This window comes from Eutrigla gurnardus (assembly GCF_963514095.1).
Source record: "Eutrigla gurnardus genome assembly, chromosome: 17".
NCBI lineage: Eukaryota > Metazoa > Chordata > Actinopteri > Perciformes > Triglidae > Eutrigla > Eutrigla gurnardus.
This window is the reverse complement of record NC_139928.1, coordinates 8,177,121-8,195,306: the sequence shown is the minus strand read 5'-3', so window position 1 is coordinate 8,195,306 and position 18,186 is coordinate 8,177,121. Positions and strand designations below refer to the sequence as shown.

The 18,186-nt window shown below is 45.2% G+C and overlaps 2 protein-coding genes across 3 annotated transcripts in view; one reads left to right on the top strand and one right to left on the bottom strand.

The window, feature by feature from the left end:
* Positions 1-4,063: 4,063 nt before the first annotated feature.
* On the bottom strand, positions 4,064-8,506 carry gja4 (gap junction protein alpha 4). Its single transcript, XM_084031731.1, has 2 exons — positions 8,272-8,506; positions 4,064-6,181 (listed from the first exon to the last, which is right to left on the bottom strand). The coding sequence occupies exon 2, from the start codon at positions 6,170-6,172 to the stop codon at positions 5,060-5,062; it is 1,113 nt and encodes a 370-aa protein (XP_083887857.1). The 5' UTR covers positions 6,173-6,181; positions 8,272-8,506; the 3' UTR covers positions 4,064-5,059.
* A 7,861-nt stretch (positions 8,507-16,367) lies between these two features.
* The window catches only part of dlgap3 (discs, large homolog-associated protein 3), a 109,033-nt gene continuing 107,214 nt past the window's right edge, over positions 16,368-18,186 (top strand). For both annotated transcript variants that reach the window (XM_084031966.1, XM_084031965.1), the window contains exon 1: positions 16,368-16,468. The gene's annotated coding sequence lies outside the window, so the exon portion shown is untranslated. The remainder of the gene's footprint in view (positions 16,469-18,186) is intronic.

Genomic DNA, 18,186 nt, shown 5'->3' with positions numbered 1-18,186 from the left:
AGGCGAGTGTTTAGGTGTGTGAAAGGTGTATGTGTCCTCCAGGGAACAATCAGAGGACAGGTCGACCATCTAACAATGGCCCAGAACTGGACAGTACTGTGGGAACGGAGCGCCGAGGCTCCTGGGAAGGGAGGGGGAGGTAGGAGGTGATCCATTGTTCTTGCTGGATGATGGGGATAATGGGTGATGCTGGCTGTTCCTTTTTTTTTGTGTTTTTTTTTTAAGGAGGCCCAATCCGACATCCTGAGTGGACAGGCTGGAGACGGTGTTCCCTGTGCTGCATGAACAATAGAGCTGTCTGCCTGCTGGAAGGGCACCGCATCCCCTCTTAAACAACACACACACACACACTCACACACACACACACACACACACACACACACACACACACACACACACACACACACACACACACACACACACACACACACACACACACACACACACTCCATGGATACAGGTATTGATGTATATCAAACGTAAGAAACTTCAACACAAACATATACAAGTGCTCACACTGGTCAATAATATTTGGAGGTATATCTCCACAGGGACATTTAAAGAATGCTGGTTGTATAATATAGTTGGAACTAAAAAATATGACATATAAACCATACTTTGGGGTTTAGGTTGTGAATGTCCAATTAGCTATGATTCCACTTTCAGAAAGGTTCCAATCCTTTAAAAGATGAAATTAATGTATTTGTTCAAATTGAAATAGAATGATTATCCATAAAGAATACACAACTCTGGCTTTGAAAAAACAATCTCCCCACAAAGACCCCCTTTTATTATTTCTAAAAGATAATCAGGATGGTTGCATTCTCTTTGTATTAAACTTTAAAGCAGTATCAATAGTTTTTTTCTTCTTGGTTTGCTGCAGAACACAAAAACACAACATTGACAAGTTATCGCCTTAAAAGCTTGTAGTGGTGCATATCAGCCAACAGACAGTGGGCAACATTAGCATTCACTTTAAGGCCATTATCCCATTTTGGTCTCTGCCAGCTCTAACTTGCTCCATACGTTCACCAGTTCTAACTGTGTGTGTGGTTTGCTTCTGGGCAGGTAGCATGCAGTGGGTTCAGCAGAGCATTTTCACTGAACACAGCTGGAACTGATGGGAAAAGTGAGACTGAACCAAAGACATAAAACAGAAACAACGAGCCGAAAGATGCTCCATAGAGCCGAGGGGGCCTGCAGACATGGACATGTGGGTGGGTTTCTATCAGCGGGCCCTTTCACATTTAGTCATCTGACCTAATGTACAAATATTGATTAGTGCAGCTTAATTAAGCATACTCCATTCCCCTCTCACTCATGTTACTCTTGTGGTACAACAAATAGATCCACTGTAATTCAGTTTGACGACCAATAGCTCTCTAAACTCTAAGTGGTACCAGCCGTCTGAGTTGACACCAGTCGACTCTTTGCCCATTTCCCTCATCCTTCACTGGCCTTTGATGGGAGGGGGGGATGTGACATTAGATCAACAACACAGGGGGGAGCGGGGACCAAACAATGCGACAATGCCGACGGCAGCCCGATTGTCAGGGTGAACAATCCCAAACGACCAATCCCTGGGGAGAAACAATACTGGAACAGGAAACAGATCCAGACCCACTTCCTATGCAGTTTATATTTAGGAGCTGCTGAAAGCCTTTTCTATCTTGTTTTGTTGGGGAGCACAAATGCTCAAATTAAGGACTGGGCACTTGGACGGGACATTGTTATGGATACAGAAAAAAAAAGCTGTGTCGGTATTGTGTGTGTGTGTGTGTGTGTGTGTGTGTGTGTGTGTGTGTGTGTGTGTGTGTGTGTGTGTGTTGAATAAAACAAAGGGAGTTGGCACACATGAGGCCGTGTGCCTTCCACGTACACACACACACACACACACACACTGTAACATAAACACTTAACCATGAAGAGTGGTATTTGTTGTGCAAGGCGAATTATTCCCAATTACAGACAATAAAGAGATCTTGCATAACTTGGACAACCTCATTCACCCCGAAGCTTACCATTTTTGGCGGTCCCATATTTGTATGTGTGTAAGAAAGTCAGAGTTTTGTAACATGGGGTCACGCTGAGTGTGTGTGTGTGTGTGAGAGAGTGTATCTTCTTCAAGATATGCAGGGTTTTCGGCAACACAGCTGGCTGGAACTATGACAACAGGGCACCCCGTTTTGGACGGGCCTGGCACATAGGTGGGCCCTTTGAATGTGGTTCAGAGCCTGGTGCGGGGCACAGCTGAGATCTTCCCTGAAGAAGCGTTGCCTCCGGGCATAACGGCTGGCCTTTTATAAGAGTTTTTTATAAGAGCCCAGAGGCACTTAACTGACTTTGAAGTGCTTTACAGTCTAAAAGCTTCTGTACTGTAGTGTGTGTGTGTGTGTGTGTGTGTGTGTGTTAAGTCATTCACCAAAATGAGACACTGCCTCGTGTGTGATTCGTGGCTTCAGGAGAGTGAGGAAATGCATCAGCAGTGACTTCAACAATGTCAGGAAACACCGTCCGAATGGCAGCTGATCCCAGAGGCTGCATGTATGACTGGTAGGAGCGACCGGATCGGGGTCTTCCCAGCTAACGACGGCCTCTTTTAAACAAATATCTCCATTGTCACATTTTTAGCGGAATATCCTTTGAAAGTAGAGTTTGTATGGATACGATTGTACTGATTTGGTGAAATCTCCGTGTGAGTATTCACTGAAAACACGTGCATCGCTTTCACCTTTAGGGGGGGATTTCTCTGGCACATAGATATTGACTGTACAAAAAACTAAAATGGCTGCTGTTATTTTCATCTCGGAGGTTCGCTGAACAGGAGGTGAGAGTTGACTCTGCGTAAAGAATAGAGCAGGGCGTTGGGCTTCTCCGGCCTGATGGGCTTTAAGGAAGATGGATGTAAAGGGAGCGCCGCTGTTCCGCTGCTGGCTCTGGTTGGCAGCAGAGGGCAGATATGCATCGCCCCGTGCAATCTGTTCCGTGACCCTCCTCCTGGCTTTTTGTGAAAACACACGCATGAACAAACGCGTGGACGCGTGCACACACAACCACCGACCCGCACTGAGATAACGAGACTGCATGGGAATGCCAGCCAAGTTTTTGTGAACGGGCATTGAACTGGGCAGTTTCGGCAGGAGATTGTTCTCTCCACAGTATCTGCCAATTTATCCCCGACACAGGGAGAGGCTGAAAACACATTCCACTCTGCCGACAAAGAAACAGGCTTCTTCTTCTTCTTTAGATCAGGAAACATTTAGATTAAACTGCAGCAAAAGAAAAGCAAATATTTTCAATTTCTGTTTTTCAGCTGCTTTGTGCTCTTGGCCTGGTACGACCTAAGTGGTTTGTCATATGAGAACCTGTCTCTCTTGAAACTCCCACAACCCCCCTCTTCCTGCTATAGATCACTGCTTATCATCGCGGAGACAGTTTGGTATATTGCTGGAAATGAGAGGCGTATTGCAGAGCGCCGCAGCCCCGAAGAGACGTATGGCTGCATTAAGCTCCTGAGCAAACACGTTGTTGAAGGTGCTGGATTTATACAAAGGCAGCATTAACAGGCTGGACTCCTCCGGGGATGTCAGGGTTATTAAATAGGGCCGGCATAAAGTGCTGTCCCACCTTGCATGGATTTGTAATTGATGCCTTTCTTCTCTGCACAACCAGAGCTACGCATTTTAACACATTATTATTAAAATCCAAATTATTTCCGTCCCTTTTTTCCCCCTCAGGAGCTTGCAAGTGTCATCCACTTGCCGATACCTCCATTATTCCCAAAGCGCCTTCTCTTGAGTGATTCAGCGCCTCCGTATTGTGACAGTATTTGGATAGCGGCTGGTTGGACACAGAAGCAATGTACACTTCAGAGACATTTCCCTCACACAGAAATCTCATCCCTATATTCAGAAAGGGAAATAAAACCACTCTTTACATAAGAAATACATTTGTATTGAACGCAGTCTCTAATAGCATCTGTGGTGTATTTCGAATAACAGGGAAAATGCAATATGCAACGTGATCTTTTGACAACAACGAACAATATGACTTGACAATGTCATTCATCTATGGTACTTTAAACTTTATTTTCCACAAAATAATAAATATTGGTATTTCTTCATAATACTTTAAACATTAAATACAATGTTCACATAGTTAGTGATATCCTTTAATCAAGGTTGTACATTTCTGTACCGCTTTCAGTCCATTCAATGAACGATCACTAATGCATCTTTTGAGTTCTCAAGTTCTGGAAAAAAAAATTGAGCTCCTGAGTGCTTGTCTCCCGTCCGTTATATTCAGCTCTCATGCAGTGCTCCTCTCTCCCTCTTAAATGACTTTGGTTACTGGCATCATTTACAGTCATGGAATTCCTCTGGTTTGGCGCTCCTCAGCTCTACCCATGTCTTCCCCGGTCCACAATCCCAACTCGAGTGACCAGAAAACTCACTGGGTGAAAGGGGAGGAGAACATTGTGTGCGTGCATGCATGCGTACATGCCTGGTTCCACGCAGCCATTATCCCCTTGGGAGCAGAGCTGGGATCCAGAGACCAGTACATTCCAGTGTGGACAGAGCCATGGGAGAGAGGAGGGAGGGAGGGAGGGGGGCTTCAAAGAACTCCAGGGGTTACAGCACAAATCTCAGTGGAATATGCTTAAATCTGGTTCTACTGCACACTCTCCCATACACACTCACAAAACGACCCCGGCCCCCTTCCCGCCGCAGACCCCCCGTTGCACTGTTTTTTTTCCACCGTCATAAAGGCATCTTATGACTAATCTTCCCACATTGAGGAGTCTAATTTCCTTTTGCCTTGAGGAGTGTTCTCAAAATGTTTCTCTTGAATAGATCCATTTATCTGATAAATCTCTGTTTGTGCGCCTGCCTCCGAGGGCGTCACAGTGCAATAGTTGTTCTCCGTGTCGGAGATCTCACTGTGCACTCCTGATAGTTAAGTGTCATATGCAGGATAGTATCAATATGAAATTCCTGGACACCAAAAACGCAGCTTTCAAGGTCACAGTGAACGCATCACCACATCAAACGTTGCACCGTCATACGTAATGCTTCTGCTTTGTGTGCGGCTTAGAGGCTACCTTAGTGCTCTTCCCCGTGTGTTGGGCGTGTTTCTTATAGTGGACTCTTGGGGAGTGTGTCGTCTTCATTGCCCCCATGCAGTTCACATAGCTGGGAAGCAGGTCACTCCCAGCCTCCCCAGGTCCCCAGTTCACCTCTATCGCCAGCTCCCTGTAGCTCTCGCAAGGGTTGCGGCATGCAGCCTCGCCCTGTACTGGGAGGTTAACGCGGCTCCCTGCTGAAGCGTCCGTTTGGAGTTCTGGAGCCTCCCGCCGAGCCGGTCCCTGCTCCAACCGAGGGAGGTAGTCTTCCCGCTGGAGGCGGTAGCGCTTCTCCAGCCGATGGCTGATGGCAAGCTGAAGGAGGTGGAGGAGCTCAACGAGGTTGAGGAGCAGGGAGATGGCGGCGATCGACTGAGTGTAGATGGTGAAGATGGTCTTCTCCGTGGGCCGGGAGACAAAGCAGTCCACCGTGTGGGGACAAGGGGACGCGGTGCACTCGAACCTCGGTGCCATGACGAAGCCGTCGTAAAGGAACCACAGCCCCAGGATGAAGCCGCTTTCTAGCAGGACTTTCACCAGGATGCTGAATGCATACGCACACAGCAGCCTGCCTTTCAGTTTAGGGGCTTCAGGTGGATCCTTGTCAGCTTTCCCACCTTGTTTCTCCTTCTCTCCTGCACCGTCTTTAGTCGCATTGTTATTGTCCCTTTCTATTCCTCTCTCATCTCCACCGCCACCTTCCCCTTTCTCCGTCTCATCCTCCTCCCTTTTCCTCTCCTTCCCAGCCCTTATGGCCACATATCCAAAGTAGAAGATGGTCGGCGTGGACACGAAGATGACTTGGAGGACAAAGTAGCGAAAGTGGGAGATGGGGAAGGCTTTGTCGTAGCACACGGGAGTGCAGCCCGGTTGCCGCGTGTTGCAGACAAAGTCGGCTTGCTCGTCGTCCCAGGCAGATTCAGCGGCGGTTCCCAGGACCAGCATGCGAAACAGGAAGAGCACAGTAAGCCAGACACGGCCGACGCCTGTCGAATACTCCTGGCCCTCCTCCAGCAGGTGCTCCAGAAAGGACCAGTCAGCTCTGGACATCCTCTGCTCCTAAGAGGGCAGACGGGTGAGAATGAGAGGCCGTTGAGAAATAAATGTTTTAGAATGAATTCACCTTTTGCAGCGCAAAGCTATATTTAAAAATATATATATATAACTGAGGATAAGTTATTGTCAGGCCGCTCCTGTTAAACTGTCTGCCTGTTCAAATTGTGAGAAGCTGCATCGTGTGCCTGAACCCCCGTATGCCTAGTTGTGTTTCTTACGCACATTTTTATTTACAGCTCCGCTGCCAAACAGATTGGCTTGAATGTGCCACTTAACACCTAATTGCTACGTTTTATTTCCACAGCTAAATTCTCGAGGGCTTTGTTTTGGTTTTATTATCGCACAGCTAATGCATAGATGTTTAATGATTTCTATAAGCAACAAATGAGCTCAGTTTCTCCAACCTTCTCAGTGTAATGATGTCTTTTTGTTTAACTGCGGAACTCGTGTATCTGGCTGAGGCCCCCTATTAGTTCTTCCATGAGCTCACGGCGCTGTAAGATGTGAGAAACAAGGCCTCCATACACTGAAATGTACTGAAATAAAAACACATGGCACTAAAGTTAACATTTATTATGTGAGGGAATAGTGTACGCCTTTTGTGCTCAATATAGAACAGGAGTCCAAGAGAAACCACACACTTTTAGCATTATTATAGGTTTGATTGGATTTAGGAATCAATTGAAGCTGTGGTAAATCATACAGTGAATCCATTTTCCATTAAGTATTAAACACACACACACACACACACGTACACACACATCTGAATAAACATCCTGTGTGGGGGTTGAGGCTCAGCTGTGACACTTGTCTATTTGTTTACACTCTTTTTATTTTTTTGTTATTTCTTCCCCTCTGAGAAAAGAAAATGTCCTAATACTGAAAAAACAAACTCCCTGACAGGATGAGACGACACGATGCCCTGTCAGGGATTCTGGACTAGACTGATCCACCTCTGGGAGCATCTTGTCTTGAGTATCACGTTATCTCAAACACACCACAGACTTTCAACCACGGACGTAATTTAGGGGGGGGGGGGGGACACAGGGGACATGTCCCCTGCACTTTTTCAAAAGGCCGTTTTGGTCCCCTGCACTTTTTACCGTCCAAAAACAATGTTACGCTATATAAGACATAAGAGAGTTCTTTAGAAGTCAAAGTTTAAGTTACTCAAAGAAATGCGTTACACCCATCCTGCAACACCTTCACTGGCTCCCAATAAAGCAGCATATCCACTTCAAGATCCTCATCATCATCTACAAAGCTCTCAATAATCTGATCAATAAAATGTATTATTATTATTCTTGTTATTATAACTATTGGATTAGAATTGGGTGATAATTTTTTGCTACATGATTTACGAACCAGTCAAACCAAAAAAGGGAACAGTAAACTTAAAAGTAGCAATAGAAAACTAGAAGAACTACTAGAAAACACAGTGAACTGAAAGCGTTAGAGTTTTATTAAAAATACTCGTGTCCCCCCCACCTCTGAAATCAAAATTTCGTCCTTGCTTTCAACAAACTTGTAAAAGCTCACCATACGAGATAGAGAAATAAGAGAGTAAAGCGCAAACAAAGTATATCACAGCGTAAAAACAATATAACCAAGAAATGATTAGTGCCACGGACACTACAATAATACTACCAATAATAGAAATAAACATAATTCAGAGTCACAGAGCTACTTTTAAAGGAATGATTAGATGAATGATTGTTTAGAAACCATATGGAATCAAAGCATAGGCAGGATAAATAAATGAATACATAAATAATAACCCAAAATGCAGAATCACAGATTCACTATAATGTATAGAGATTCAGAAGTTCATCCTGTAATTCCACTGTAAGAAGGCAGAAGGTGATGAAACAATGAAACAAAAAGCAAATATACCTCACACAAATCAATAACAACATGCTATACACTTGTAGGTATAGTGTCGAAATGACATTATGAGGTTTTAGGGGATTATAAACTAAAACAACTACAAGTCTTTGACAACTACTGAGAACTAGAGACATAGATTCTGTTTGTTTTTTGGTCACATGATCCATCCTAACGTGATTCTGTCGTTAATTGGAAACGACTCGTACCTTTCTCCCTCGTGAAGCGACGTCTCCTTATTGGCGTCCTGCTCTCGGCGCGTTGAACAGCAGCGATCCGCGGCTCGGCTCTCTCGCTGTGTGTTCCTTCGTTTAAAAAAGAGTCGATGTAATCGGAAAAAGTGGGGAGAACTTTCCCATGCCTGCCTCGTCGGCCCTCCCTCAGGAACTTCGTCCAGGAAATGGGATGGATGAGCCCAAAGTGGCACCGCTCAACAGCGCTTCAGGTTTTAAACTCGCTTTTGAAGAGCGCCGATTTGCGTTAATTACACGGGAACATCGGCCGACTTCACGTGTTTCAAAAGGGTTGGAGGTGAAGGAGCTTAGGGTGTAATGGGAAATACACAGAGAAGCGCGAGATGGCTTAAATGTGGTGTTTTAAAGGAGGGAGGGAATAAACACTTTAATTCAAAGTCAGTGCAGCACTATTATAATGAACAACCCAATAATTACAGCACCGTAATTTGGACTAAGAAGCGAGTAAGAGCTGCTTTCCCCCCTCACTGAGAAAATAAACTAAGCCTCCTATTACCCTCTATAAACATCGTGGGTTTTCTTCTGTACTATTCTCCGCAGACACGCCTCTCTTTTATTTCTGTTGACAGTTTTTCACCGGATGACTAACGGGGACAATCTGACTTTCATGCAGACTCGTGTAATTTCCCATGATGCCACGCAATGGCGCCAGTCACCTTCCGAGAAGCACATGACGCACCGACCGACGGAGCCTCAGACAAGCCAGACATGCTCAACCTTATTATTTTTAGAGTTGTAGAATGAAAACCGTGATAACTCCTGAGGTTTTCATCATCTGCACTCACAGTCTCGTCTGTGCCACCGCTCCTGTCTTTTATCACACAGGGCAAACTGTGTTCCTTCCAATTAAAGTAACAACCATGAGGTACTACTAGGCCTACTACTTCCTATCATTTCCTGTATCTCCACACACTTCTACTCCCTTGAGGGTTGTGTTTCGTTTCCTTTCAGATCAGGTTCTCATTCAGACTCATCGCATACTGATGCTTTGTCTTCTGGTGACGTCAGCGGGCAACCCGGCGCACAGACATGTGGTTAACGTTGTGACTTTGAACAATAAACACTCACTTCATTTCAGGCATCAAAACCACTTTGTTAGGTGTAAGAAAAACATCCTGGTTGGGTTTAAACTACTGCCTAAATGTACGGAAAACACACTTAAATATAGGTCTTGAACACCTGTCTCCTGGTTGAAATATCCTTTATTTAACCAGGTAAAAAAAAACAAAAAAAAACTCATTGAGATTTAAAACCTCTTTTCCAAGAGTGACCTGGCCAAGACGGCAGCACACAAGCAGATCAGTTGCACAACACACAAGACATATATAAAATACAATCACACATTTCAGGAAAACATGATTAAACAATGCAATCACACGATCCAATTGAGCTCAATTCTCTGTCTATTATAATTGACTTGAATTCCCCCAGAGTAACAAGATGTGTCAGTTTTGGAAAGTCCTGCTTGTTTGACCCACCCACCTGTGTGGGCTTTATTTTCAGTGTCTAGGCTATTCTACGTCATCAGACACCCGGACTGCTTTCTCTGAGCGCTGAATTAGTGACGCAGATGGGTTTGGGTTGCGGTAACTTGAAAGCCTTGTGTGTCTTATGCGGAGGCTGAAGGGCACTTTGTGGGTTGATATCAAGTCTCTGGGGTGTGGCCAACCATCTCTATAGGACGAAACTTTCCAAGTGTTTGTTAAGCTTTAAGTCAGCTATACATCGTCCAACTAACAATAAACAACTAACACTGACAGAGGGCCTTGTGTGTGTGCTAACCTTCTCTTGTTTATTGTTAATGCCAGGCTAAAAGGCTTAAGTGGCTTCAATTCTGCCCATTTTAATCATAAAATAACCTCTTCGGGGCATTTATCATAAAGAGCTCTGCTCTCTGATGCAAACCATGCACAGAGATCTCACCTTGTGTTTGAGCTTAATGGAAACAGCAGGCTGTTTATTTATTTATTTATTTAGTCCATGCCCAGACAGCTTGCTGCCTGTGCACATGCTTTATTTGCAGATGTGTGGCTGTAGCTAACCCAAACAAGCCCAGTGTGTTGTTATCGTTCAGATCGTCTGCATACTCATTCATAGTCTGCATAGAGAGAATGTGAAACCTTGAGGCACATCTCAGCAATATACTGGGTCGGGAAAAAAAGGCATCTTTTCAAAAACAAGCCTCTCTCCCGAGGATGATGCAAACAAGAGTATGTACTGTAAATGAAAGTTTGCTGGAAGCCAAGATTTTCATATCTTAAATCAGTTTTGGCACGAGCGAGGCTGCACACCGCTGTGAACATTAAACCCAGTGGTTTTTGTCGTGCCGGCAAGAAATTGAAACAGTGATTGATTGTAAACCAGCTCTTTATTCAAACACATTTACCGCACTATGCCAACACAAATTCAAAAAAGCAGTCTCGGCAGCCATAATACCATTCAGCACCGTATCACATGTCATAACACAGCGTGTTCAAATCCAACCGCTAATCGCCACTCCAGTTATCACCTCCTGACACCGCACTCGGTCAAATTGAAGTCTTTGCTCGGAAGTCATCTCCTCACAGTCGTTCTCAATCAGAGCCGCGCCGTCATACGTGTCAATATGTAGATTATGAAAGAGTTAGGAGGCTCGGTCCTAATGCGCGGCCGCTGCACGGAGCGGGGCTTTGTAAAAAAAACAAAGAAGACTGGTAAATTGACAGTGAATCATCCTGACAGATCAGCGCCTTGCTCTTTCTTTGGTCATTACACCCGCAGATGAATGTCGAGGAGGGGAGTGAGGACAGCCGACAGAGAATAATGGGACTGTTTCCATTCGGGAGGTGTGTTATACCGTCCCGCGTTCTCCTTCCCGCCACGGTTACCAATGATACTAATTGCCAGTTTCAACTTCAATCAATTCCTCACCGCTGGACACAATCCAACATGCAACTTTTGGATTGTATGACTGATTCAGTCCTAATTCTACATCAGTGATGCAGGTATGAATGTGGAATGGGAACACTGATTCAGAGATGGATTGAATTGGATTGAGTTTGAGGATGAACTTTTGGAACTTTTTTTGGGGGTCAACCGTTAAAAACGTAAAATGATACAAAGCATACAGGCAGGTGTAACTTCATGGGTTAAAATGAAACAGAACTGGAAACAATAAAACAACTGGATCCATTAACTTGACAGCTCAGGTTACATTAGAAAATAGTGACAGCCGACAAATGATGTCCAGGTTTGTGATTTCTTTTTACATGAATAAGTAATGGCGGGAATGTTGAATCAACCATTCGTTGCTTTACTAAATGATTAACTGCAACCATCGAATGTAGAAACACAGACTGGAACAACAAGTACTGTACAAGTATTCATGGTCCCCAGAAGATGCATAGTGATCATCTTGCCTCCTGATTGATACAGAATATTGCACGCGACATTCATGGTTACCAGAGGATGAATCATAGTGATTTTGGTGATTCCTTGACTTTTCCTTTGGCACCACCACCACCCAACCACTGTTGGGTGAATTGCCATGAAATATGGTTAAAACATTCATGGTCCTCTCTGGTTGACATTTCTTATTGCATCATCAGGTCAACATTTGAAATCACCCAGTACTTTAGTTTCTGAAAAAAATACCTGCAAACCCAATAACATTCCTATTAGCCTCAGCTGCATTATACACATAATATACACATAATTAGCATGCTAGCAAACCCAATTAGAACAATGAGCATGGTAAACATTATTAATGCAAAATGATTGCACGTTTGCATTGTCAATGTGAGTATATAAGCATTTAGCTCAAAGCACCGCTGTGCCTGAGTGCAGCCTCACAGAGCGGCTAACATGGCTGTTGACTTTTAGTCTTGTTTATAATCAGTCTATTATACCGTTGTCTCGGCTGCCTGGTTCCCTCGATGACCGGCTCCCTTCATCTGATCTATGAGGAATGCTCGTATTAAGCTTCGTACTTCGGAGCATTGCATGTGTTATGATTTCTCATCGACTCTCTTGGAATGAAATACAATTATAATTGGCTGATGGTGCATTCAAAGAAGTCGGTGGGGAACAGGAACATTATTGTTACATGCTATATCATGCAAATACGACTAAGTAATAATATAATGACTTCTGGGGGATGCATCGTGTGGTATAATACAGTCTGTTGTGTCTGTCACAGTGACAGTAAATTTCCAGCGTAGAAAGCGCTGTGTGTCTATCAGTGCTGCCTGGTTAGTAAAGATGTCAGAGTAACATGAGGTATGGGCTCCACTGCCTTGCATGTGGTTTGATGAAATATGGATGACACTGGCAGAGCTGTAGATCTTCTGACGCGATGTGTCCAAGCCTGGTATAGCCAATGGGAAGAGAGGGATATCACAGTACACTAACAGGCTCTGTGACATCACTACTGTGCCAACAGAAACTAAATACAGCTGCATCCTGCATCTCATCCATTCTCTATCAGGTTTCTTCCCTTTTCTGTGGACAATTCAGTGTCGCCACTGGCTCCTGATACTTTCCCATTAGCTTATAAGCATTAATCTCGTTCTTTTCTCTTCTCTTTTTCCTCCCCATGCATGTCATGTCTCACTCTCTCTCTGTTGAATTCAGAGTGTTGTCTAGATCCCCCCTGTGGTCTACTTACCACGTATCTCCCAGCCTTATTACGCCTAGGGACCCCCCCACCCCCACCCCCCCTGCCCGACAGGCGCTATTGATCTCAGCCAGCTTGGAGCGAAGCCATGAAAGTGCACATTGGCAGCTGATGACAGCTTTATTAGAAAAGGAGGACACGGCAGATCAGCAAGTTTCCCCGGATCAAAAGGCCCAAAGGGGATGAGCCATGGTCAGAGCTCATCGCATTTGTTTGGGGATCAATTGAGTGGCTGTTTTTTTGAAGGTGATCAATCTGTTTCGCCCAGTGGGGATACTGCACTCTGACCACAGGTAAACACCAGCCACTGCAGAAGGAAAACTCTTTTATACAATAACGTAAGATGCTTTTTCTCCGCCAGATGTCATTTTGGACTTGTCTGTGAACTCTTATGATTTTCATTTTGCCCTTTGTATGGCACAGTACTTGGTTTCTGTCAAATCATCTCTTGAATTGTACATTGATGGAAAACAGTGGATGACTGCAATTGCATTTGCTATGATGCATCCATGTGTATTTGTATATACTGATGGGATGTCAGGCAAAGGTTATGCAAAGTTGAAATTACTTTAGACTGCATTTCCAAGAGAGCCTGCGAGAGAGAAAGATTACCATTTGTGTTTACCATTGACTTTCATTTGTTTTCTAAAGATTGACTCTCATGGGAAATACCTGCAATGCTAACACTCGGACTGTGAGAGTGCATAAGGGGGCTTATGGCTTTTTCAAATAACAATCCAGCCAACGTTCCTGGAGCAGAAAATAGCATTGCCAAATTATTTGTGACCATGGCAATTCTGGGTTTTAATCTCGAGACCCGTATTAAAGTAGCAGGTTTGCGGGGAAACTGCATGCCCCCCACCCCCTAATTTATTTCTATGCCATAAACTGCAACCAGTGGGGTTGACTTTATTAGAAGTGAGCTGAGGTCAGGGCCTTCCGACATCTGGCTTTAGCGTATAGTTCAGACGAGCGCTAATGAAGATACAAAACAGGTCCGCTGGCAGGCTGTGAAGCAGGTGGCGCAAAGCCGAGCTGTAAACGATTTTAGCCTGGTGATGAATGTCCTGCCACATACATGAGGGCTGAGAGGCCTGTGTTGCGTTGTGTTGTGCTGTGTTGAAAAAGCGGATATTACACCTTGACCCAGTGAACTGATACATATTTATTAGGCTGGCTTCCACCGAGAGAAAAGGGCCGCATGCAGTTACATCCTGGTGGCCTTGTTAGGGAAGGACAATGGCGTGCCGCGGCTGAGGTGGAGTGGAATTGACGAGGAGAGATGCCACAAACTTAATGAGGCTAACATAGTAAAGGGTTTTCACTTCCATACTTTACATGAGCATTAATGCACTGCGAGTAAAAGACACTTGCCTACAGCAAAGCTTCGGCCCCAGGGTTGCATGCTGATGCACTAAATGCCAGTGTGGGAGGTTGCCATGTTTAATACACATAACCCTCTCCCTACTGCAATCACTTTGTGACAACTAGACCTACTGTTGGGGTTGCTGTGTGCAACCATGTGTGTATTACATGGTGTATTACGTGTATAATGGCATGCATATCCACATCCTCCCCACGTAGGCAGTTGTTGCCATGATCTGAAACCTCACCTATAAAAAGTATAAAGTAACCAAAAGCGTCACACAGTGGCATGGAATTTCATACCGAGCAGAGTAGACACACACACACACACACACACACACACACACACACACACACACACACACACACACACACTCTCCCACAGCAGCCTGTAACAGTGTCACTGACCATGGTGCTGAAACGAAAGGCTGCCAATGCAACACAGCTGCTCCTTTTCCACAACTGTCACTGCTTATGACCGAACAGGACTATTTTATAAATGATGACACACTAGAATGCTGGGGATAAGTATGATTCACTTGCACATCATTTCCCATGATAACAAAGTTATTAACTGCGAGATGCTGAATCTTCATCAAAAGTGCTGCGGCAGTAAATTGAAAACTGTGTGAGTGAAATACTGTACGGGCGAAAAAATCACGAGCTGTAAAGTTAAACAACGAATAAGGCTTTCAGAAAAATATCACTTTTTTAATGTATCATGAATATTTGTCAGCTCTGAAAGAGGATTAACTCTGTTTTGCTAATGAGAGAGGGGGAGCTAATTTTAAGCCGAAACCATGCCCCACAGCTTGCATCCTTCACTGGCCTGCATCAGTTGACCTGAGAGGCAGCGTTCAAATTCTTCCCTCACAGCGTGAACATGGTGGCTGGAGTGGAGAAGGGCATACGGAAGACGAATAAGCTCTTAGGGCTGGTCTTGCTGACATCTGGAGGAGCCTCGATCTGTTTTTGTCTCTGTGGGAGCAGCAACGCTGAATGAATTTACACAGCATCATGAGAAATTAACACCAAATGTGGTGCGCAGCGCCTGTGAAGATGATGGCCCCCGTGAGGAACCGAGAAAAAAACAGGGCTCCGACGCCCTCGCGGTTGCACACGCGCATGTGCACACCTATTCAGTCTGTCTCTGTCTTTCCCTCAGTTTACCAATTATCAGCAGTTCAAGTTCATTCAATTCAATGAATATAGGTGATTTATTTTTATTATTAGCCTATTAGTATCGTTATTTGCAAGTATCAGCCCACTTGGTATTCAATCATGCAATAAGACAGTCACGCAATCATGAAATGGCCTTGAGGCCTATTGGAAACGAGTCTTTATTTCCCCGTCTCTCTCTCTCTCTCTCTCTGACCCATTTACAGTAGCTACTGTCTAAGTTAAGTGCCTGGCGTGATGGCGTGTTCAGAATGGGCGGCTACGCTGCTGAACACATCGTGGGTCTTGTAGTCTGCACTCTTGTGATGTTGTGCTCCTGTGTGAATAGATAGTATCTATTCTCTACCTCCTACACTTAAATAGCCTACAATGGGAGCCCCTAATCATTAACCCTGAAATCATTACTTTTATAAAACTACGTTTTAGAGCAGTTTGCCTGGAAAACTGGAACATGTCATGTATTATTTTTTCGCAGCGCACTCCAGCAAATCCATGAAAAAAAGGCATTGTCAAATTGGAAACACGTGGCATAGCCTAGTCGTCTGAATAAAAATGGAAATATATATCATTCAATGTTAATAATAGCCCAATTGAACAACCACTGGGCATTAGAGCTGAATGGCTTGATTGATTTTCCATGCAATGTGTTGGCCTTCGCGGTCCCCAAGGTTTTATTAGGCCCCTCCTAGAGCGCCGGAGAGGGGCCGCTGGCATCCTGTGGACCAATCGGTTGGCGGTGATATTTCAGTGGGGAGCCCTGCCTGTGAACCAGAGAGAGAGAGAGAGAGAGAGAGAGAGAGAGAGGATGGAGCACCGCTGGTTTTCACTGCTGTCTCTGCAACCTTCGTTCTTCTCCACACAGCGATTGGGGAGCTGCGGAATAGGCGTGCGTTCCTGTTACTCCTACGAAGATTACGTTGAGTGAAAACGTCGCAAAGAAACCTCGACTTTAAGGTAAGGCCACTCATGACGCGGTTGGGGGGGGTGCAGGTGCCGCGGTGCTAAATCTTTCAACGCTCACACTCCGTGCACGCAGGCGTCAGTCTTCTGACTGTTGGTTTGCATGGGGCGCAGCCTTCCACTACAAACAGCAGCAGGTCGGGTCGGTGCGCGTACGCGGGGCTCCCAGCTGTGTCAACTTGACAGGAGAAGAAGAAGAAGAAAAAAAAAGAGAAGTTGCGCCATTCGCGAACAGAGGACGACCCCCACCCTGCCCCCCTCCTCGCATACACGCAACCCAAACGCAAAAAGCACCACATTATCTTTGGCTGGAGATTCACAAACACATCCTGCAGACCGGGACGTGTTGGTGACCGCCGAGTTTCATTCGTGCGTAACCGCTCGCTGACCGCGAAAGCGCGCTTGTGCGTGTACGTGGTGTGTGTGTGTGTGTGTGTGTGTGTGTCGGGGGTAGAAATTCGCGCTGGCTGCAGAAGTATCGCGTTTACACTGCAAAGCAAGATGTGCACAACGACTTAATTAATCATAGGAGAGCCGCGTACAGCGAGCGAGGGCGCTTGGGACAGCGGGGGGGATGATTCCTCAGTCAGGACCACCCCGGTCCAGGAATCCTCCAGGGGGGGATCTGCTGAGGGGGAATTGGCTGTCGTTTATTCTACCGGTGCATTGGATGATAAAAGGAGGCGAGCTTTTCCAGCGCAGTCGTGCTTCTCTAATGCACGTTTGGCGCTCCTTTGAAATACGATGGCCATTCTCCCTCTGAACATCTGGTGTCACATGAATTATCTCAGTTAGAGCCCCTTTTCGCCATGCCGCTGCAACACAGACCCTCTTCCAGGCACTGGCTTACTGTATTTTATGGCATTAGCTGGATAATGTGTGAACAGATCAGATGGATTAGGCACACAACATGGCTCATCCAGTAACACAGGTGTGGTTTGATACTACTTCCTATGGCGTGTGATTACCCATTACGGGTAAACCAGTATTTAGTTTATTTAATGCTTATGGAGTCTCGAGGAGCTTTTTTGCCTCTGATGACTGGGAATCCAGGCTGGTTTGCTAAGTGTGTGTGTGTGTGCGTGTGTGTGTGTGTGTGTGTAGTTGCCATAGTTAACGCATCAAAGGGCTTGGATGTTGTGTCTGATGTTCATTAGCTTAACATCCTTGCATCCAACATCTGGTTACATGAAAACATATCATTGGGTAACAAATTGGAGTGTTGACTGACTGACCTGGTGTCAGTGTAATACATTATTAAAGCTACAGCAAGGCATCAGCCTCTCAGCTCTGTTAACACACTGGCCCTGAATACTCAATCTTCCTTTGAACTGATTCAAACCTAACATGACTTCAGTGTCGTATGTACGGTGAGTGAATCTGCCCCATCCAGCCGACCCCCTTCTGCATGCTATTGAGTCAGTCTGTCCTGCGTGCACACGGTCTGCAGAAAGAGCCGGAGACACCCTCAGTCAGTTGCACTTTTCCGTCTGCAGCCTGTCAAGATGTGAACGCGCTGTGGTGAAACAGCAGGTTGTGTTATACAGCAGGACACGCTGCTCATTTCCCCCCGTCAGATGGAAAAGAGGGCTCAGTTTGACAGGACGACGAACGAGGACAAAAATTGTTGCTCCAGTGGAGAGAAAGTTACTGTCACAATATGCATCAAAATAAATATATGCATCTACAATGATTATATCGCATTTGCATTT